This window comes from Cupressus sempervirens, chromosome 7, assembly GCF_028749045.1.
Source record: "Cupressus sempervirens isolate cs-2001-9-10 chromosome 7, ASM2874904v1, whole genome shotgun sequence".
NCBI classification, from domain to species: Eukaryota; Viridiplantae; Streptophyta; class Pinopsida; order Cupressales; family Cupressaceae; genus Cupressus; species Cupressus sempervirens.
In genome coordinates this window covers 854,823,867-854,848,323 of record NC_143124.1, presented here as the reverse complement: position 1 = coordinate 854,848,323, position 24,457 = coordinate 854,823,867, and the positions used below count along the sequence as shown (strand labels likewise).

At 36.3% G+C, this 24,457-nt stretch overlaps 1 protein-coding gene across 2 annotated transcripts in view; it reads right to left on the bottom strand.

The window, feature by feature from the left end:
- LOC149550134 (putative GABA transporter 2) overlaps positions 1–24,115 on the bottom strand; it is a 92,525-nt gene extending 68,410 nt beyond the window's left edge. For both annotated transcript variants that reach the window (XM_089793256.1, XM_089793257.1), the window contains exons 1-2: positions 23,737–24,115; positions 23,055–23,285 (exon numbers count right to left, since the gene is read on the bottom strand). In XM_089793256.1, the coding sequence (XP_089649382.1) occupies positions 23,055–23,285; positions 23,737–23,902 (397 nt within the window). In that variant the 5' untranslated portion in view covers positions 23,903–24,115. The remainder of the gene's footprint in view (positions 1–23,054; positions 23,286–23,736) is intronic.
- Between the last annotated feature and the right edge of the window lie 342 nt (positions 24,116–24,457).

Below are 24,457 nucleotides of genomic sequence, written 5' to 3'. Positions count from 1 at the left end.
GCATGAGAGCGTGGATTCTTTAAACTCAGCAGCTTAGATCTACAGGCATCTTTTTGCCACTTGAACTCTTTGATCTTTAGACTTTGTCGTGGCAGCATGGATTCAATGTTTGCTAGCATGGTGAAATCACTAGCAGTGGGTGTGTCAGTGTCTTTAATCTTCATAATTGCATCATTGAAGCTTTTTGTCAATGTCGTAGAATCTATATTGCCATCATCGAACTGTGGAATTCCTATAGGATTTACCACATTCATATCCTTTAAAAGCTCTTCATGCATCCCCGCAATCTTATTTGCAATGGATTGCATTTCTTTAATAGCCTCCCTATAGATTGATTTTTTCCAACCTATATTATTATTTAGGATAAATAACATACAGGAATCTACAGTTTTCATAGGATTTTCGCCTAGAAATTTGAGTATCCCGTGTTTCTCAACTTCAGTAATCTGAAACACAATGGCCTGACATTGGTTTCGGTCGGACTCCCATCCTAGTGAGAGTTTGAATTTCACCCAAGAGTGTTTCCCCTTCAGCATATGTAGTAGTGAAATCTAGAATAAATTTGTTGCCCTCTTTAAGGATGGAAGTTATCCAGTCCTGCATTGCATCTGAAAGCAGTTTCCCTTTTTGCATTTGTTTAACCAATTGTTGGCTGTCTGTGGAATTAGGATCAAAGTACTATGGGGTCTGAACCACTGGAAGGGCCCCAAGATTCATTAATGAATCCATGTAGGCAGCCATGGTCACTACCAATGCCTTGAGTTCCTTCTTTTCTTTATTATCCTTTTCTGACTGGGTTAGCATTTGATCCGCAAAGAGCTTGAAAAATTGGTTACCTGTGCTCCTGTTAATAGTTCCTAATTCGACAGAAGTAACCTTAAGACCTTTAGTGTTAATATCGCCAGATTCAGTACTCTGCTTATAGGTGGCTACTTCTGCTGTTATTTTTCCAGTCACGAGATCTTTAATCAAATGAGCATCGGTTTTTAGCTTCTTAACTTGGGAGCCACGAGCCGCATACTTGGTTACAATGTCCTTCACTGGTGTAGACACCAGCTGCAGATTCCTTTTCTTGCTAACCGAGTTGGATAGCCAGGATGGAATAATAGGATTAGTAGAGATTCCTAGAATAATAGGATTAGTAGAGATTCCTTGAGTATCTTTGGTAGGAGTCATGAACTTGGGTTGGTCTGTCTTGGGGGCTTCAATCAACTGCACATCACCATCAGGATTATCTGAGAAACTGAGACCATCGCCTAGATCCTGTCCTTGGATCATCATCTTCTCCTTCTGAATTTCTTGTTGCATGAGGGCCTCGGACTTGGTTCTAGATCTAGTTCTAGGAGCCGTCTTCTTTACAGGGGACGGCATTCTTTTCTGCCTACTAGGAGTCGATATACTACCTGCAACAGGAGACGAAACTTGAATGTCAAAAGTCAGTGGTTCAAAAAAAGAAACCATTTTTGGAGATTTTCCAGATGGTGGTTCATTGACTATTTTCATGCTGTCTCCTTAGCTAGTTGTCCGTATGGGTGAGGATGGATCTAGTTCTTAGATTTATGTCATCCTCCTCTTCCTGATTCCAATCCACTTCCAAATGTTTTGACTCACTGGCCTCTTCCCATCCTGGTTCAACAATGTCTGAACCATCTTCAACTACCCCTTCTTATTGAAATTTTAGTTTGAGGGAACTAATTTGTTGAAGTGTTAGCCTTGAATGGTCTCTCTTTAAAACTTCTTCATTTTTGCAATCCTACCACAAGTCTTCTAAATGTGGGACTGTAGATGACTGACCTTTTAAGCCAAGAACTTGAGCCGCAAATCTTTTACTGTCAAAATCTCTTCTTCCTTGATAAGACCCAAAACCAAAACCAAGCAAGTTATTCCCTATGATTGAGGCGTTAATCATGCTGCTACAGGTTAAAGAACTGATTTTGATAGGAAGCACTGACTCCCAATTTTCTTGAGGTAGATTATCTTTAATTACAGAAAACAATTGTCTGAAAACTTCAGCCGAAACAAAACAATCAAGTGCATAACACGGCAGCTTCATTAGTTCATCCTCGAACCCACCTACTCTCAAATAAGTGAATTTAGGAAAGTGGATGAAATAGCTTCCATTGTTCTGAATCAATTTTCTAGGCATGGGCACCTTTTTCTAGAGCCAAATGCACACTTTCTATCAACACATCATGTACCTTTCTAAAATTTTCTAACACCATGTCTTTTTGAAGTAGAGGGCAGTATTGATAGACTGTTATTTCTTCACTCCAAGTTTCATGTGGGAGGGAGGTGATGTTACTGACACAAGCAATGCAATATGTGAGGTAAGAGGCCATGTAAAAAATTCCCTTAGACTCCTTAGCATGTTTGAGCTGGCTTCTTAATGAACTAGCAATTACTTTGGCTCAATCCATCCACAACTCCCCTTTTAAAATGATCTCCACATAACGAAACATCCATTCTTCAAAAAGGAAAACAACAGCTGAACTCTTAACCTGATGCAACAGCACTATAAGATCATGTATATGGGGTTTCATACGATCTTTAGTGACTATCTTGGGCAGTCTTGAGCCTCTGCCATAATTGGTTTCTGTCCACTTCCTGGCTAGGATGTTACAATATTTACTTGGGCTTTCCTGATACTCGGCTAGGGACTGGATAGGAGAAAATGCAGCAAATGTGCATTCAGGAAGGTGTAAAACCAAGGCAATGGTTTCCCTAGAAATAGACAACACAAATTCTCCATCCTTGTTTAAGATACTTTTACTTCTCATGTCAAAGTGATCAATACATAGTTGAAGCAATCTAGGGCTTAACAGGACAGGAGGAAAAGTTGCGGCTTCAATCAGGCCACTAGTCAAGATTTCCATACAGCCATTCATTTCATCGGCTCGCTCAAGGAAATTGGATTGCAATTTTCCTACTCTAACACCTTCTAAATTGGTATCACTAATGATGGGTCTCTTGCATTCTAGACTTGAAACATTCTCGAAGAAATGCAGTACAAATTTCATCTCAAACAAAGAATGTACAGCCCAAAACTGATTTTATCTTGAAAAGAACACAGATGGTAGAACAAAGAGAAGGTTTTTCTATGTTCTCACCTGTAACTTGCTAAGAAAAATGACCTCTTTTCCTTGTCTCTCAGTCGCTCCTTCAAATCTTTCTTTCACATAATAAACAAAGAGGAAACCTATGTTCTTTTTAAAGGAAAAAGGGAACATACAGGCGAAAGTACAGCCTCATAATCAGGCATTCATGGCAAATCAGTTGCAGCTGGGTTCGCACATTTGAAATCCTTTGACAAGACCCTTTATTAAATAACTTCCCTTTGCGGTTGTTCTGACAATGATCACTTTCGTCTGACACCCAATCTTCTTCTCAGGCGAAAGATTTCCCATTTTAAGTCATGATGACAGCTTTTCTCATGTTTGAAATTAAGTTGCACCTTTAAATTATGACCTCCTGATGTGTCAATTAATGCCTTGGGAACCAGGAGTTTTTAGCCAACCATAATCACTTTTTGCCGAAAAGCCGTAGTTATAGAACCACTTCAAACTGCTTTGAACCGAGATTCGAAGTGGTTCAAAGTAGTTCAAAGGAACACTTTGTAGTCCTTGGCATGCATTACCTGCAGGAAAATGGTCAGTATAAATCCCTTCAGTTGAACTTCTTTGAACTACTTTGAATCAAGGTTCAAAAGAGGTTTAAAGAGAGGTTCAGAATACACAAGATGTGACAAATAGCACGGGTAATTTGTACAATGTTTTTTGGTGACCGGAGAAACATGAAATAAAGGCAGGAAACTTCAATAACTAAACTGAGCATGTTTAGGGAAAACTTAGAAAGATCAAGAATAAAGGCGACTCAGAATAGGGCTAACAGTGAGGTACACACAACACATCTTTGAAGTATCCCTTCCCCTTATCAATAGTTCCTTTCCCAATCACATTCACGTAAGTATGATTTCCCATCAAAATAGGTGGAATATGACAAGGATCAAATGATGAAAATATAGACTGTGAAGATCCCATATGATGAGAAGCCCCTAAATCTAGAAGTCATCTACCTGAATCATTAGTTGAAGTAACAACTAATGCTCGAACTTTTCCCTTGTGATCCTTTTCGCTATCAGAATCTGAATATGAAGAAGAGGATGAAGTAGTCATTCTTGAAGGTAGACTTATATGATTCTTCTTGAGAAGATTCTTGAGTTCATCAAATTCTTTCTTCTAGCAATAATGTTTTTCATGTCCATTCTTGCAACATGCACAAGTTTTATTTTCCTACTTGTTGAAGTTTTGTCCCTTCTTATTATTGTTGGAAGGAAACTTTCCTTGTGGTGAGAAAGATTGTTGTGTGTCATCTTGTGGCTTAGCCTTCCACTGCTTTTGCTTCTTGTTGAAATTCTGACTACCTTGATTCCCTTTATTAGCCACCAAAGCTTTGGATTTGGACGACTTGAGAATCCCCATATTCACTAGCTTTTCATGTTCTAAGACCAACATTTATGAAAATGACTCAAATGAAGGCTTAGTGAAGGCAACTCCGATTGTCAACTTGTGAGTATTATAACTCGAAATAAAAGTCGCATACTCAGGAGGAAGATGAGTCATCACATGTTTGGTCAACTTTCCATCCTTGATGGGTTCACCACAATCCTTAAGTTGTGCCCTATACATGTCTAATTGGGTGAGATAATCTTTAATGGTGTGAAAATTCCTAAGGTCATTTGAGATGATTATCCTCAATAGTGTAGGCCATATCTTCATCTACTGTTCCTTACAATGCTTCAAGTTTATCCCAAGCTTCTTTTGGATCGCTAATGCTTCTGATGTGCTATTTGACAAGATCTAAGATATGCTATAGCAAGGTTACTAAGGCCATCTCTTGTTTTGTTTCCCAATCTTCTTTACGAGACTCATCAGTATCATCAGCAGGTTCTTTGCAGCACCAATTACATAATGTAGTAAACCTTTGTCATTTAATGGTTCCTTTATATTTTCTTTCCAAGTAGCATAATTATGTGGTGTTAATTTTGCAAAAGCACCCATAATGAAAAAGGAAGAGCACAATAAAAAGAGACACAAGAACACAAGACACCAAACACCCCCCACCTTTCACTCAATCAAAGAATCCCACCCCAAAAAGATGATTTGACACTTTATATACAGTACGTTTACAATAGCCACTTGCCAATTTTGGACAAAGGTGGACTTCTGATTTTGATGTTTACAATTGTCTTTTTGAGGCCAAAACAAACACTAATCAATATAGATCAGAATTAAATAAAATCTGATGCTTTACGATGATCATACAAAGCCAAAAAACACCAATTTATGAAAGTGATATTTCTATCCAAATATGGCTACACTATTATTGCATATCTTTAAAGTAGATAAAAAATATGCACTTTCAAAAAAAAACGGAACTTGAAAATGTGTCCAAATGAGCTCAAATGAAGCCTCCAAAGTTGCAAAATGTAGGATTGCTCAGCTATAGTCACCAAAACCTAAAATCTCTGCAAAATCCATGCACCAAAACCCAAAAAACAGCACTACTGGAAAGTTTAGGAAATTTTAACCCAAAGCAAAAAAAAATTGCACCAAATTTGGAGCCCAGATGAGTGAGATACGGCCTCTCAAAGTCGAAGTGCAAATCTGAAATTGCATATGGTGAAGGGGTTGACAATTCAAATTTTGATGATGTTAGAAAATACGTGTTTAAAATTGACATCCAAATGAAAATGAAAAATACCTCCTACTATAGGTAGACCATCAAATTTAATGAAAAAGTTTGATGACGTCAACAAATCTAATTGCACAAGCTGACATGTTAGGCTCACTGGGTAGGTATGGTTACTAATGTGGTAGTATGGAGCTGACATGGCTTGCTGACCTAGCGGTACACATGTTAGTTGAGTGAGCATTGATGTGGCATCTTTGCTTGCATGTATGGTTGATAGGGCACTGACGTGTCTTCTTATTCAGCACTGATGTGTGTCTGTTCAGTGTGCAGGCGATGCTAACATGGCGGACTAGAGGTGGTGCCTATGTGGTGGATCTGTTGTCACCGTGTGGTTGCGTTGTCTACTAGCCGTGTGTCCTTGTGGTGGTGGCATGTGGAGGTGTAGACAAAGCCATAGAGAAGGGAACGTCATTGGGTGGAGTGGTGGGGTATGTGGGTTTAATCCCACATGCACCCTGCTGCAGGTGAACAGAATTTTTTAAAAACAATGCCGACACCTTAAAATCCAAAGAGAAACCTAGCATGGGTCTTATCGTCGTGTGTTGCAATGATGTTGATCTCTAATCTAACGTTGAATTTGGTGTGTTGGGAGGTGTTTGCCTGTTCTACCTTTAAAAACCACTTGACCGACCACATATATAGGCCGTATAGGCCAAGGTTTTTACAGAATATGCAAATTTATAGATCTGAAAATAAATTGCAGAATTTGTGAAATATAAAAATCCAAATATTAAATTGACAGAAATGAAAAATATTTCAGATCTGATATGCAATAATATCCAAAATCATACCAAATTGCAAATCGGGCCTTAGTGTTCTGATTTGCATAAACATTGCCTCAGATTTGACTTTTGCCCAAGTTAGGCAAATTTATAGTCAAAATTCGCCAGAATGACCACCCAGGCGCAATGGTGAGGTTTGCTTTTGCTAAAGATACTCCCACAAGAATGTTGATCCCGGATCTAAATTGTGGCCCTCCAAGATGTGAGACAATGAAGCTCTCCAACAGCTAGCAAGTGTACGTAACTTGGCTCTAATACCATGTACGAATTAGCCTCAAGCTCTGATACCATGTAAGAGTTTGCCTAAAGCAATAAAGCAACGCCAAGATCTAGAAGCACAAGAGAGATGAGAGATGATCAAAATGAGAATCTCAATAATGATCAAATGATAATGGAAGAATATATCATAGTAGTGCCTGTATATAAAGGCAATCAAGATGACTAGTAGTCAACAAAGAGATAATCATAACAACTAAGCATTGTGCATGAAAGTACGTGCAACAATGAGAGGATAAGAATACAAAGGTGTATCTCATAAAAAGATGTTGTAGACAACATGTGCTCAAATAAGATGCAAACTACTATGTTATCTACATGACAACTCATATGAATGTGCAAATTCCTAGGTGATATGACGACTCGTATGAATATGCATTAACCTAAGTAAACTTACGGAAAGTGTAAATAGTAAACACTTATTTACACCAACATATATATATATATATATATGAATTTATGGCCATATATGTCTGTGTCATTAAAATATAAGTATATAAATTGGAATATATAAGTATTTCCAGAAACATGCATTTCATTAATTACACTAATAACATGGTATTTCTATTATGCATTATATAGATTACATGATAATTCTACCGATTGCATCAACGAGAGCTATCACTTCAATCAGGCTCTGTATATTTTAATTGCAATATGTATTTACATGGTGTAAAACATATTTATTAGTCTGTAATATGTAGCCATATAAGAATGTGCAACTTAGGCACATTATATTATGCTAACAATATAATCAGATTATATGTATATACATACTTGTTCCTTAGTTGGTGATTGCAAGACCTGAATCAAGATTTACGTTCTTAAAAAGCATTTTTATTGGTTAAGTTGTATCTCTAACCATCTTGCAATTCTTATTTTAATGAAATTGTGATTCTACGGCAAATATTATGGCAATCCCCAAAAAGGGACATTACACGTGGTACCAAAGCATGATCTTGCCAACCTGCAAGGTAAAAGATGAAACAAGAAATCATTATATTCAATAAAAATGGAATCTAACAACACATGTATTGTGTGTACATTTCGTGTCTTCTTGCATTAATGTGTATACTTCTTGCATGTTTTGTGAATGCTTTGTATCTTCATATATTCATGCACATTCTTCATATTTTCTAGTGTATACTCCATGTTTGGTTCTACTTTTGGGTTGATCTACAATTAGAGAATAAATAATAGTGAATAAAAAGATATGAATTTATCTTTGAGATCATAAATGAAGACAAGATATTGTACAAACCTTCATACTTCTCTCTAAGGGAATAGAGAAAACTTGCCATTCGTAAATCCGGATTATTGGATTCAATTTGTAAGTTGAGATGGTAATAGAATTGTGCAACATATGTTACTTGTTGATGTGTGTTTTATGACTCACCAAACAGTAGAACAAAATACCGAAATATCTTATCCTCTCTTGAATAAAGTCTTGTGTATGCTAAGATTGCTAGAAGATCATACAATGACTTCAAGGTTCCTTTAATGCCAGGTCTTGACTGTGGATAAGATCGGTGGTTGATGTGATTTGTTGATGATCACAAGGGGCCTTACGTGTTTATTCATATTCATTTCAAGCCATACTGGATGTGGGAGCTATCTTAAGGTTTTGCAATGAAGCGTTTTTTTTTTTTTTTTTGGATTTTTCACAGAATATGCAGAAATTAAATAGGGTGGGGTTCAGGAATTCTATTCTAATCCTAAGGGTAGTGATAACAACAAATAGTATTCTAGTGGACAAATTCCTCAATTTACTGAATTCCGCTTCGCCAAGTTATACTACAACTAAGCGTGAACCAATGCAATCTTCAAGGGTTATGCCAAAGATTTTCGTATCACCGCATACACCATCATAAAGAACAATGTATACAAATGATAGAAGTTGAGCATATGCATGAAAGAGGTTCAGGCTAACTTTACACAACGAATTAGAATCACTAAAACGTCAAAAGTATGAACCAAAGGAATTCATCAATACACCATCATATTCTCCATTGTAATCACCACACATTGACTATGCTAAACTTAATCTACTTGAAGAAATTTTATGAGAACAAGCAAGCACTAAGACACGTCAAGTATTCACCAAACTCCAATGAAAACTTTATTATCTTAGTAACTCATAGCAACAATCTCATAAAAATCTCCCTTTACAAATGAGAAAATGAGGCCTTTATATAGGTCCTCGATTACAACGGGTGGCCCGGATGATCACAATAACCGATGGCCGAGATCATGCCACATCAGCCCTAATTAGGGTTAGGGCAATGGAAAAGAATCTACATTAATGCCATAAGGAATCCGCTACTGTAGTGGGTAATAAATGCCCATCATGCATGCTAATTTAAGAAAGAGTGGGGTGTAATAAATGATCCCTATGCACACCCACTCTGCATTTAATGCATCTATCCTTGATTTCTTTTCCTGAAAGATCGAAATCGATCTAATACTATTTCCAACTCCTCTATACTGATGCTTGGTGCAGATTCTTGCTTGAATTCTAGAACTGCAATTGCTCTTTCTGCTTTTCCCAAGTTTTCATCCCAATCTGGTAGTAAGTCCTTAGTAGTGTGCATTGTATTTGAGAAGATGGAGAAGTTCTCAATATCATCTCTTCCATATACGTTTAGCTGAAAGAATTCCTCTAACTTGACTTTCAGATTATCAGTTGTCATTTCCTCTTCCCTTAATCTTTGTGATAACAAGGATGCAACTGCATTTGATATTCCTTGCTTGATGTTATCAACAATCTTTTTCCATCGACTGGATTCCCTGGTAAAGCTTTCAAACATTTCCTTAGCCATGTTCTTGGATTTTTGGATCTGAACTTTGATCTTTGAACCTTGAATGTTTGGGACCGGATCACTTAGTACTTTGATCTTGGTACTAGAATTTTGGATTTGAGCGTCTTTCTTGAATTTCTAGAACTAGAGCTTTCTCCTCCTTTTTCTTCAAATGCTTTCAATTCACTATTATGCCTTTTCTTACATTTTGAAGAATTCCCCCTTTTTTTTTTTTATCATCATCAATCATTTTTCCAGTCTTGGGTACACACTTGAAGAGGGTGAAATTCAAGATCTGGAGGAGAAATTTCTAGCACTTAATCCTTTTTCATTTTTCCATGAAGGAGAAAGTTTCCAACACTTAGCCATTTATTCTTCCATGAAGGAGAAATCTCCAACACTTAGCCATTTTTTCTTCCATGAAGGAGAAAGTTTCCAACACTTAGCCAATTTTTCTTCCATGAAGGAGAAACTTCCAACACTAGCATTTTTTCTTCCGTCAGGAGGAATTGCCAACACTTAGCCAGTTTTTCTTCCATGAAGGAGAAAGTTTCCAACACTTAGCCAATTTTTCTTCCATGAAGGAGAAACTTCCAACACTAGCATTTTTTCTTCCATCAAGGAGGAATTGCCAACACTTAGCCAGTTTTTCTTCCATGAAGGATAAAGTTTCCAACACTTAGCCAATTTTTCTTCCATGAAGGAGAAACTTCCAACACTAGCATTTTTTCTTCCGTCAAGGAGGAATTGCCAACACTTAGCCGGTTTTTCTTCCATGAAGGAGAAAGTTTCCAACACTTAGCCATATTTGCTTCCATGATTTTTAATTCTCTTGCTCGTGGAAATTTTGAGTGGTCATGGATTTTGTCCATGATGGAAGAATTCCGCAACAACCATTCTTCTCCAAGGCTGGAAATTTTGAGTGATCGGGGGTTTTGTCCATGATGGAAAAATTCCGCAACAACCATTTTTCTCCAAGGCTGGATTTTTTGAGAGATCGTGGATTTTGTCCATGATGGAAGAATTCCACGACAACCATTTTTTCTATTATCTTCATGCCTTTCTACTTTTGGATATTTCATGGGTGATTCTAGACTTGAGCATTTTTTTTTTCTTGATTGACTGTCATGCTTGCTCATTCTTTTGGATATAGACACATGTACCCTTTTGGCTCTTTATCAACCATAGCTCACTTGTTGCAGAAATAGACCTGCCATAAATAGACATTCTAAAAATAGTAAGTTGTCCCAAAGTCAAAATAAGGCCAATCTGAGAGGTAGTGAAATTTACTAAAAATAGACTTTCTAAAAATAGTAAGTTGTCCCAAAGTCAAAATAAGGCCAATCGGAGAGGTAATGAAATTTACTAAAAATAGACTTACTAAAAATAGACTTTCTAAAAATAGTAAGTTGTCCCAAAGTCAAAATAAGGCCAATCGGAGAGGTAATGAAATTTACTAAAAATAGACTTACTAAAAATAGACTTTCTAAAAATAGTAAGTTGTCCCAAAGTCAAAATAAGGCCAATCTGAGAGGCAATGAAATTTACTAAAAATAGACTTACCAATAATAGAATTTCTAAAAATAGTAAGTCAAGACATTCAATTCTCAAACAAACAAATAATTTCCATTCTCAGAGCCACATGGACAACACTTTTCACATCTGGCCAATTTTACCAATTCTCATTTGAAAGAGTGAACTTTTTAGAAGATTTAGCCCAATACTACCAAGAACTAAAGCCAAAAGGACAAGACCAAGAGACAAAAGGGGGCCCCAGGCTTGGGCGATGATGTGACTATTGATCACAACATTACTTATGTTGACAGATTAGTATAAATATAGCAATGCTTGAGGACAAGCAATTTTGAGGAAGGGTGGATTGTGATGCACCCTATCTGAAATAAGAAATTAATAAGAAATAATAAAATTAAAGTTTATATTAAGAATAAATTAATTAATTAATATAATATAAATTAACTAAATATAATGAAAAGTCAAAAGATATGTAATAAAGAGTTGTGAATCCCTCAAAATAAGATACAATGAGGAAGAAGAGTTCAGTTGAAAAGGAATATGGAGGAAGGAAGACGAAGAGAACATTTGAAGAAATAATATTCTTCATGAACAAGAGAGGGTAATTATTGGATGCAAGGCAACATGAGAGGGGCATTCAGAGATGAAGCAATGACCCTTGATAAAGTGTATCACAGCAAGGGATGGAAACAAGGAACAGCAATCAGCATTTTATATAAAAAAACAGTCAGCACTTAGTAATGCCATTCAGCATTTTGACTATCCAATCAGCAGTCAATACAAAACTCCACCAAGTCGATGAATCAAAGAGATTAATCATATTTATTCTACAGCAAATATAACTGTCAACAATGCCATTAATCCACAATGGCAGTGCTTTAAGCAGATTCAAGGATTAAAGGAGAAATTAGAATCACAGCATGGAAGGAAAAAGCATCAAACTTGAATGTTGTCAGCACCTTATAATCCAATCAGCATCTGATGTCTAATGCAGTTAACAACTACATTACATTAAAATATAGTCATCCTCTGGGGCAGCCTCAGTCACAAAATCATTGGCAGAGGGTATACCCAGTAAGGAAGAAGTCAAAACAAAATAATGGATCGAATCAAAAAAAGAAAGGAAAAACAATAAAATCTGAAGCACAGTCAGATAACAAATGTCATTTGATATATATATGAATTTTTTGTCATATATTTTTTTGTGTTGTTAAAATAAAACTAAATATATTGGAATATATAACTATTTTCAGAAATAAATGTTTCATTAATTATACTAATAACATGTTATTTCTATTATGCATTACATTGATTACATGCTAAATATACTGATTGCATCAACAAGCTATCGATTTGATCAGGCTCTGTATATTTAAATTGCAATATGTATTTACATGGTATAAAACATATTCATTACTTTGCAATATATAGCCATCATAGTAACACGGGGATGCCTCCCACCCCTTTTTGCCCCATGTCTCAGAGACGGGGATTCACTGGGGACTTGGGGACTCCGTTCCCCTATCCCCAATGGCACCACCAAATTCCGCCACTTCTGCTGAGGATGGGGGGACCTCCTAGTGTTGACTATTTCCTGATTCGACTATTTATGTTCAATGTACGATGTTCCAATACAATGCAATGTCCAAGTATTTATTCTTTTACATCTTTATATCTTATATTGCAATACATCTTTTCATAACTAGCAATTAAAGTACCATATGTATAGTATATACAACCCCTCCTATCCCTTGCTACCGTCCCCCTAACATCCCCAAGTTAAGGCCCCTTTGTTCCCCCATCCGGGAAACTTGTACCTCCATTCTGTTGTCCCCCCATCCCCCAAGGCAGTATAACTATGACAGCCATATAAGAATGTGTAACTTAGGCACATTATATTATGCTAACAATATAATTTGATTATATACGCACACACTTGTTCCTTATTTGGTGATTGCACGACAAAATCAAGCTTATCTTGTTAAAAAGCATTTTTATTGGTAAAGTTGTATCTCTAACCATCCTACAATTCTTATTGTAATGAAATTGTGATTCTAAGGCAAAAACTAGGGTGATACTAATAAGGGGACACTAAAAATAAATATCTTTGAGTACTTAAATTTGAAAAAAAAGGGGCTCGATTGGCCACCAAATCAATCGTTATGGCTACTGAAAATATGCATAGAAAATGTAAGTTGTCGAACATATAATAGATTTGTAAGGAAAGTTACACCTATTGAGCAAGCATAAATATCTCAAGATCCTCTTGCACATCCTCTGCAAATTCTTTGCACATTTTGTTACGACTGCATACAAAAATGATGTCATTTCCTTAAACCACAAAAATCAATTACTTTTCACCTCCAATTTTGATATATAGATTACTATCAATAGTTTCTTTTCTTTTTTTTGATGAATAGTCCCTTCCTTATATTGAAAAAAAAACAATAAAGTTACATATTCACAAAAAAAGGGGCCGTGGGAAACAAGATCACCCCACAAGTTCATACGGCCAAAGGCCGTATCAACTATTCATCAAAAAAAAATTCAGAAAACATAAAAAATCCTCAAGTTACCAGCGCAATGCTAGCCAAAGGAGGAGGATCCTTATCATTAGAGCCCCACCCGAGGGTGGGGTGAGTAGACAACTTAGGGGGAGCCCATCCATCAACAGCAGCAGCAACATTATCTTCATCTTTCTCTCCCTCAGGCCTGGGAGGAGAAATGGCTAAGTCCATCTGGGGAAACATCCACTTGGGGTTTGAGTGCGCAAAGGGCCAACCAGTAGCAAGAGCAGCAGGAGGAGCCAGGGACCACCCTGAGCCAGACCTCCGAGGAGGCGAGGCATAGTGGTGCGACCACCAGATCCTCCAGAAGAAAGGTGCCAACCAAAAGCACCACCACTGGGAGAGCGGTGCAACTGAGAGCAAGGCATGTGAGAGCAGCGAGCAGAACTGCTACATCCTCAACGATGACCGCAAGGAGTATGATCGTCGGAGGCCAAATCCGACGGAACACGAGCTACCATACAAGGGGCATTTTCCCAATAAGCCAAAAGCTCTTGTAGGTGAGCCACTTCCAGAGCCACTTTATTTGTTTGTACTTGAATTTGCAACATGACATTGTTATAAATACATGCTTTAGAATACATAGCAACATTAATGTCAAGTGTGTTGTTAGCATAAATAACTGCATTGTGATCTTTCCAAATGGTAAATAAGATCTCCAATCTTTTAGCATGCCATGTCTGGGAGTACTTGAAGGGTATCTGAGTATTGTCACCTAGAACAACCATATGCCAAGAGAAAGGTTCTAAGCAGAAGGGGTGAAAGAGATCAGGAACACTGAGCCCATCTAACAGAACCAAAAAATGTGCAAAAAAGTCTCACTGAGCCCATCTACAGAACCAAAAAATGTGCAAAAAAGTCTCAAATTGACCACAGAAAGGGCAACGGAGGTCAGGAACACCCAAGTGCCGCAGCCGGGGGCCCAAAGGCAAGCCCTGGAAAAGAATACACCAGGCAAAATGTGCAATTTTAGGCTTAGTAACAGTTTCTTTTTTGAATCCTTCTTGTTGTAGATATTTGTCAAGTCTTGAGTAGCAAGCTTTAGAGGCTTGCTTTAGTCCATAGAATGCTTTCTTCAATTGCACACATAATCCTTATTTTCTTATATTAGTAATCATTTTAGCTATTCAAAACTTCAATGTATACCTCTTTCTCCAAAATGCCAATGAAAATGATAAGCTTAACATCCATTTGCTAGACTTTTAAATTTTTGAAACACACAAATACCAAAAACATGTGAATAGCTTCTAGTCTTGCAATAGAAGTAAAATTTTCTTTGAAATCCTAAGTTACCAAATTCTCTCCAATAACTGTCAAAGTCTGGTTCAATTCTGTACAAAATTTGGTCCTTGTCAAATTCTCCCCAAATTCTCTTGCAGAACTCTGAATGTGCTGCAAATTCTGTCAAAGGAACCTGGGCAGAATTTGCAGCAAATTTTAAAGAATTTTCTGCCCAATGGCTGAACCTCGGCTGAATTTGGTCTCAAAACATTTTTATTAGACAGTTTTCAAGTGTTTTTTTTGCCTAATTTGGTCTTCTCGATCCTCCAAACCCTAAAGTGGCCACTAAAAAGACCAAAAAAGATGGTTAATATGTCATTTATGCATATGTGAATGAAAATGAACACTTGCTTATATAGAGGAAATCCAAATTGACAATAGGTGATATCCAAATTGACAATTATAGAGGAATTTCTTTCAAAAAGATATGATATCTTTGAATCTAGGGCTTAAAATTTTAATCTCAACTTTTGATCTAGCCTGGTTAGAAATCCTCTAACCAATAGAAACTAAAAACTCAAATAAGTGCATTTATCTTTTCACGATTCCTTTTATTCTCAAATTGTCCCCTTGATATGGAAATATGTTCCATGCATGTGACCAAGAAAGTGCACCATGTTGTATTTATGGCTAAATGATGCAATTAATATCCTATTGGTTAGAAATCCTCTAACCAATAGAAAATAAAAACTAAAATAACTGCATTTATCTTTTCACAATTCCTTTCATTCTCAAATTATCCCCTTGATATGGAAATATGTTCCACACATGTGACCAAGCAAGTGCACCATGTTGTATTTATGGCTAAATGATGCAATTAATATCCTATTGGTTAGAAATCCTCTAACCAATAGAAAATAAAAACTAAAATAACTGCATTTATCTTTTCAAAATTCCTTTCATTCTCAAATTGTCCCCTTGATATGGAAATATGTTCCACACATGTGACCAAGCAAGTGTACCATGTTGTATTTATGGCTAAATGATGTAATTAATATCCTATTGAATGGAAACATAGATATGGTGGTGTATTTTGCTAAGTTGCTTTACTATTAGCTTAGTGATGTATGGACTTATTTGTTGTTGCATATATATACAAACACAAATATTTTTTAAAAATATATGTTTTTTGTAAGAATGAAACCAAAACGCATCCGAACCCATCCCCAAAAAAATTTGGTTGAATTTCGAACCCGCATCCGTACCAAAATCCGAACCGGCAACTTAGTTGAAATCAATATCTTCAACTTGGGCATACCCCTTACAAAAAAACCATGGCTTGTTTCTTATCATAGACCATATTCATTCAGTTTATTCCTAAAAACCCACTTGATAACCATCACCTTCTATATTTTGGTCTTGGAATGAGTTTCCATGTCTCGGTCTTTTCAATTCGATTCAACTGTTCCTCTATTGCATCAATACAATGCTTGTCTTCACTAGCTTTTGTAAAGTACTTTGTAATGGACCCTTTTCGGCCAGCTCTTTGTTTTCTCTAAATTTCCCCTTTTACGGTTTGAATCTTACTTAGGGATTGAAAATTGTAATGTTTCAAGTTTAAAGAATGTCAGTTTCCCATAATTATCATATGACATTTGCCTCTAAATCATATCTAGCGACAATACATACTTACTGAATATATTAATCCTCTTCTAATCACTAACCCCAATGTGGATGGTAGAGTTATTGTGCTCACGTAGAAACAATCTCCAAGAGGCTCCCTCATGAACAAGCCCATTTTGGGAATCTTCTACTCACTGTGACCGGATTATTCTTCTCTTCACAAACTCCCTATCCACTTGGTTGTGACAAGGAGTGATTAAAGAATTGACTTAGTAAAATCATATATTACAATTATATTAATAGTTAATGCATAGTACTAGTACCGTTCTTATTAATATACATAAACGTATATAATATAGTAGGCATTTGATTCGGATATGTGCATGCCTTAATATATTATAATTCGTATATCCCAAATATATTGAATCTTCTTAATTATAAGATCCAATTATATAAACCAATTTATAGTTCAAATATATATATATATATTTCACTTCATACTTGATTATATGTACGTAAATATTAATTACTTATTTACCATAACATTTGACTCATTTCTAATTCACTTTTTAATATGAGTTTATTGCATACCATATTAAGTGTGTTCCATAATTTATTTATTGTTGCAAATCTTATCTTGTATATGGCCAATTAATTCTCATCCATTCCCATTCACATATTAAAGCTATATATTTTGTCAAAAACTTGGTAGATGTATTTGTACCTTATAAAATGGTTGTCTTATTCTACTCCATTTACTCTTGCCACACGTACTGGCTGGTTAAACCCCCAATTATAAGCAGTAATATAGCATTTTGTATTTTAATGGCTAACGACGGACTCCAAAGTTTTATAACAGTTTTTCTTCGATTTAGCAATTTCCTTGCTGACACTATCTCCACCATAGCTTGTTATTTCTCCTTTCCTATTGTTATCTAAGTGTTGACTGCAATGGTTTCATTTTATTCACTTTCTCCTATGACTTCCATATGCTCTAAATCTTTTTGTCGCATGTTGTTCTATGCTGATATAGTCCTTCCCTTCCTTTGGTTATGCATATACCTGTATATCGATCATTGTGAGTCGCTGATCCTTGTTGTGGTACTTTGACTGTTAGTTCTGACCTACTCCTCCCTCCAGCTTCCTTGTAAGTGAAAGAGTCTCAGCATTTCCTGTTGTAAGATCTCTGTTGCTGATCCAGACTTCTTATCCCTTTGCTATTATTGTAAGTTTCCATTACTAATCCATTTGTCCCCTTATTATCTCCTATTTTATTATATATATGTTCCTCTATTACCACTGTAGACTCCCCTCTCCCCTCATCTCAAGATCACAGTATTCCTAATATATCTCCCTGTGCACGAGTGTATTGGACGCGACTCTTAATTGGTGGCATGGAGAGTTTCGTCAGCAAGTGCCATGACTTGTCATCCCAGCAGATGGTGTCTTTCACCATCGAAGGTCTTTTGCCTTGACTAACTTAATACTTGTTTATTATTTGACCAATCTGATTGTTACTAACATGAATATTATTGATCAATATCTTTAATATTATATATATTGTGAATATTGGTTAATAATATTAATGTTAAGGATTAATATTATATTTATCGGTTATAAATTGATCAAGTATCAATCATATTAATTATGTATTAGTTAATATTGATTAATAATAATATTAACTATAATGATTGATTAATATTAATATTGATTAGTAGTATTGAGTGATCAAGACTGTTGATTAATATTATATTATCATTATTCCTCACATGATTAATAATAATTGAACATAATATGCCTTGGAGATTATATAAATATGTATATATATCATAGTTACACCACCCTGGGGGACGGGGGGACGGCGAAACGGGGGGACAAGTTTCCGGGACGGGGGGACAGAGGGGCCTTAATTTGGGGACGGCAGGGGGACGGCGGGGGGACGGCGGCAGGGGACAAGAGGGGTGTATATATCTATGCATATGGTATTTAAAAATGTTAGTTATGAAAATATGTATTGCAATATAGGATGTAAAGATGTAAAAGAGTGAATACTTGAAACATTGCATTGAATTGGAACATCGAACATTAAACATAAATAGTTGAATTTGCAAATAGTGAATAGCAGGATGTCCCTCATCCTCGGTGGAGGTGGTGAATCTAGTGGCACCGCTGGGGACGGGGAGACAGAGTCCCCAAGTCTCCGGTGCGTTGAAGTCTCCGAGACGTCGGGCAAAAAGGGGGGGGACGCGTCCCCGTGTTACTATGATATATATCAATTATGGTTTGTGACAGTCTGCCCCTCCCAAATTTGCTTGTCCTCAAGAAACTGTAGTAGAAGATGACAACTACACTCATTTTCTATTATCTTGTAGAGAAATGATTTTAGTTTATCTCATTATGGTGCTTATTGAATTTATCAAAACTACCTTGTTTGATAACATGATTCATATAGCCCTATTCTTGATAGACCAAAGTATAATCATATTTGGAAATAAGAAGTTTATGCACAAGAAAATGAAGACATGAAGAAAACACAAGGTATACACTTAAAAGTATGAAGACACAAAGCATACATGTTGATGTAGGAAGACACAAAGTATACAGATTAATGAAGAAACACATGAAGCATACACATTAATATTATGGTTCAATATAAAGAACAAGAAAACAATAACGTACTTAATAGTCATTATCTATCCCCGTGATATGATTATTCCTCTACACTGACTAGTTCCTATAGTGAATTACTATACTCTCGGGCATGGAAATAGTCTACAAGAGGCTCCCTCATGAACGAAGCCCGTTTTGGGAATTCTTGCCTCAACATGACAAAATTACTCTCCTCTCCCCTCACAAACTCCCTATTCACTATAGGTCTTTAGATCCAAGTATGTAATAACACATATTAAGGGGCTGGGTGGTTGATATTTAAGTTGAACGTAAACTTAGAGAAGTTCAGTCTCGAATATTGCTTGCTTTGTGAATGCCCTTATTTGATTGGCTAACTATTCATTCATCCTTTTTGTTCTTGCTCTCGCTTCTCTTTGTTTTCTTTTGTTCTATTCTTTCCAGACAGTGTTTGGTGATCCTATTGTTGTTTGCCTCCTTGATTGTGTGTTATCAGTCCCTTAGACCCTTTCCGTGGTCTCTTGTTGGACATTAATACATTTATCTTATCTTATATGTTTACATGAATTTCCCTCATTGGATGGAACGATAATGCTCTGATACCAATTGCAATGGACCCTTTTCAGCCATTCCTTGATTTTCTCTAAGATTCCTCTTTTAGGGTTTGAATCTTACTTAGGGATTGAAACTTGTAATGTTTCAAGTTTAAAGCATGTCAATTTCCCATAATTATCATATGATATTTACATCTAAATCATATCTAGCAACAATACATACTTAAGCATCAATCCATTAATCCTCTCCTAATAACTATCTCTGATGTGGATGGTAGAGTTATTGTGCTCAAATAGAAATAGTGTCCAAGAGGCTCCCTCATGAACAAGCCCGTTTTTGGGAGGTTCTATTTCAGATAGCAAGTAAAGGTTCGCATTTTTTAGCTTGCTAATCTTATTCCTCAGTATCCAATATCTTTATCACCGAGAATTAGATTTTCTAAACAATTCTTCTAGAAAAACTTAGATGGTACCTTTGTATTTTTTCATTCTAATTTTCCTTTCATCATCATCTTCTTCTTTTTCTTCCTTTCACCTTGATTCCCTTGGGTGATCATTCAATTGTAATTTCTCTTTTTCATGCTTTGCTTCATCCACTTTTACATTAGTACTCCCTAAAATGTTTTGCAATCTTTTATTATGAAATCTATAAGCCTTGCCTCTTGGGAAATAACCAAGGAATATGTCTTCATTAGATTTAAATTTGATTTTTTACAGACCTCATCATCTCTTCTTATGTAGCACTAACTCCCAATTCTAATAAGGAAATATTGTGCCATCAAAAGCTAAAGAACGAGAGTGTAAATTTTGCATCATCCCAGATTTGCCTCAAGCGGTTAAGCTTAGTCAAGAGGAACCTTTCTCTGATAACAATTATTGAGCACACTGGATGTTGAAGGGGAAGCTCAACATAAACTAAAACCCTCTCTCCGAAAATCAACCATCAATAGTTTCCACCACACAACTTATTAAGTGGACAATGAATTGAAACAATAACAAATGAACACAAAGACTTTTATATGTGGAAAACCCAAACTGGGAAAAAGCTTGCCCAGTAAGATAATTTACTTGTATATAATCTAATTACAAAGATAGTAGGAGCTCATTGCTTCGGATATGTAATCAGAGGCTCATTGTCAATACAACACTAAATAAGATAGGAGCTCACTGCTCTGAACTTGCAAACAGAAGCACACTACCAAACTAGCAAAATATAGTAAAAAACTTGTACACCCAAGACACACTATCCTAGGGACAAGGTACATACAATTCTTCCCAAAGGATAAGAAAAAGCTCTCCTGATAATGTTGTTGATCTGCACAGAACTGTCAACCTCAGTAACAAATAGTTACTACCTTTTCTTCTCTGCCAGTATCACAAAACAGCAGCCATGTAAACTGAACTCTTCTCTTTTGAAATTGGTTTTATAAATCTTCACTGATTTGCACACTGCACTTTCTTCCTATTTGTCATTTAAGCACATGTTGTACTTATATACAAAATAGATTATTGGATTTTACAACAAGTTTGTTCATGCTAATTACAATTAAGTTACAACTCGGCCATGCTAACAACAAATTACAATAAGGTCCCATGCTAGAAGCATCCAGACCAAAACATAGATTACACATAACATGGACACATCTAGATAAGAGATAAACATTAAATACATAGGTCACATAGCACAAACCTATCCGGATAAGAGACAATCATTAAATGTAATACCCAGACCAAAAACATGAAGCACGACCCACTCCAGGAGAAAAAGGGACCATGAACACATTACACAAAGCCCAATACTAGATCCAAAATTATTGGAACACCTTCCATAGCCATCTCAAATGTGTAGTAACACACTACCCTAAGAACCACATCACTTGCTAGCTGTATCCGAACCACCACACGTCATGGTGAGATCCACATGCCATGTCACTCCATGTCAGAAGCCATGTCACAACACATTTCCAGATCAAAAAACAATTAATCGTACCTACAATACTTGATGGCACTGTTTCCAAATCACTAGGAAGAGTTTCTGGATCACCAGGGAACACACTGGAACAAAGACCAATACCTGAATACAATTCTAATCACATCTATATATCTTCAACCTTGATTTCTGGAGCAAAAATCTTCCTGAAAACACACAACTGAACAATTGTCAAATGAAATTGTATCATTGTATAATTTCGTTACATAACCACTAACATCTGAAAAAAAACCAATGACTTCCAAACCTAAGAAAATAACTCTGAAGCATCTTTCACACAATCTCCAAAATACATACCTGTCTTCCACTGTTTTGTGCCATTCAATACATACTTGTCTTCCATTGTTTTGTAGCACTGATACATACTTGTTTTCCACTGTTTTATAACACTTAATACGTGCTTGTCTGCCACTGTTCTGTAGGTTCAGAAACACTATCATGTCCAGCAAACAACTTTACTTCTTTTCAGACCAATATCCTTCTCCCGGACCAAAGATATAACTAGCAGACTCTTGAAGCACAATGTTTGAGCAAACACAAACACCTCAGATCACAATGTTTCCCAATAATATTTCCAACAACTCTGTCATAAACTGGATCGAAGCTTGGACTTTTAAAGTTAGACACCCTTTGAGGTTGATTTGGAAAGTGGAGTATATTTCATATATATTTCTACTTGATGAGGAAGAAAACAATTTCCAAGATGCACCCAAAGGAAGTTTTGTGCCAAAATCAAGGCAGCTATTTCTGAAGTATTCGGTGCTTGGAAAAAATTAAACGGTGATGTTCACTCTCACAAGACTCGCCTCTGCCTTCACCAGGTCTGAAAATCTATGAAGTAACCAACTATGTACTCTCTCCTCAAATAATGAGTTCGAATTGACAATGCCTAAGAAACATTAAGTTATCTGGAAGGTTGGCAGTCTCTCCGCAATTTTTCAAAGCTCAATTTAATGGTGATGTCAAGGTAAAACTGGGTTTTGCGGGTTAGGGGAGAAATTTTACGAATTTACTCAAAATTTGAAGGCTCGGCCCAGTTATGGAAGCCTAACTATGTTTTATTGTGCTCATTTATTAATGGGATTAACGTCAGACTAACTTCATAAAGAATTCAACTTTTAAAATGAAATTGCTAATTAAATGAACAGAGAATTCAATTGAGAGTTGTGTTAAGACAATAAATGTCATTGCAGCTCTTGTTTAACCCCAACATTCCCAGGGTTATATAATGGGTGATTAAATACGCTAACACTAAAGGTAGCTAAAGCAGAAAACTGTGTAATAATTCATAAATCGAGATAATTAAAGAAAGGCAGTGTAGAATTACATACCAAGGATATCACTTGCCAGCTCTCGAAATCGAATGTGGCGACGGCCATTTTTCTCACAGTTGTCAAGTACTCTGGACATAAGGTAATAAGAGTAGAAGCTAACCCCCCCTGCTGTAGAGAGGGAGAGAAGTCCCACCGTCCATCCCATGCAAGAGAAGGCATATGGCAATGTAAGAATGGAAGGCCCCACAATGGCAGTCGTTAAATGAAAACCCGCATGCCACCATGTTCCTGTGACAACAGAAACAACTAACTCAATTTTTTTATTATCTGAGGCTATCTTATTGAGTAAAATCATACTAAATTGTTTAGAAATAAACTGAATAGAATCATGTCCCGGGGTTCGAATCTGCCTTCTAGAACCAGCCTTTGTTAAATTTTACATTAGTCAGATATGCAGTTTGATTCCAAAAGACTATGGGTGTCTCCCACTGAGCTACAGATGTTGGACCAAGCAACAAGTATTCAGTGTTAACACCTTTATGTGTTTAGGATTTCTACTCCCACAATAATACCATTTTTGAATTTACATGAAACGCCTAATACTCAGGACCGGCATAGAACACTCTTTCAATCCTACAACTGAGCTACGAGCCCTTTATATGTCATCGGGTAAGGAAATGGATCCTAGTTTACTCAAACACTAAGCATATATACAATTTTAAGGGTGGTTGGAAAGCACCTTTGGAGACCAAAACAAAGGCCGCACCACCATCTTCCTCTGAATCTCCTCTTAGCCTATTCTCATTTCCTCCGTTATAACTATCAAGTCTCTCTTCTTCCCATCCTGTTTCATGGTGATGCAAAATATCCTCCTTGGTGCTGTTGGAAAGCTTCACGTACTCCATGTTCAGACCACAATTTCTCCACAGAGTGAATTTCACCGTAATACGTAATGCAGATTCTATCGATACATTCACAAACGGTCTGGTCAACCATTTTCCTTCAACGTTCTCAACGGATTATTTGAGCCTTCCCATAGGAAAAATGTCAATGTCGGCGTTTGGAAATTAAAAGAGTAAGAGAAGAAGCCGAACTACGAAGTCAAAATTTCGTAGGACAAGCTACTCTACTAAAAAGTTCGTTTTAGTAGATGTACGAGTGTTTGCAGATTATGTTTCTATTATGTGCAAATATATAATATATATAATATATATTAATAATAATCTCCTCCCAGCATTGTTTTGAATTCAAAAAACTAGTAATTTGTTGTAAGAAAATGTTTGCCATGGTGTTAAAAGGGGTGGTAAAGTTTCATGTCTTCCAAATTTCATATGGTTTACAAGACTTTAGGTATGTTTTTGTGGTTTGGAGTGTCTTTGTGCTCCTTAGGTATTAGGTTTAGGAATTTACGATTTAAAATTGTTTTGTTGTCAAGAAAAAAAAATCTTGTCTTTCTAATT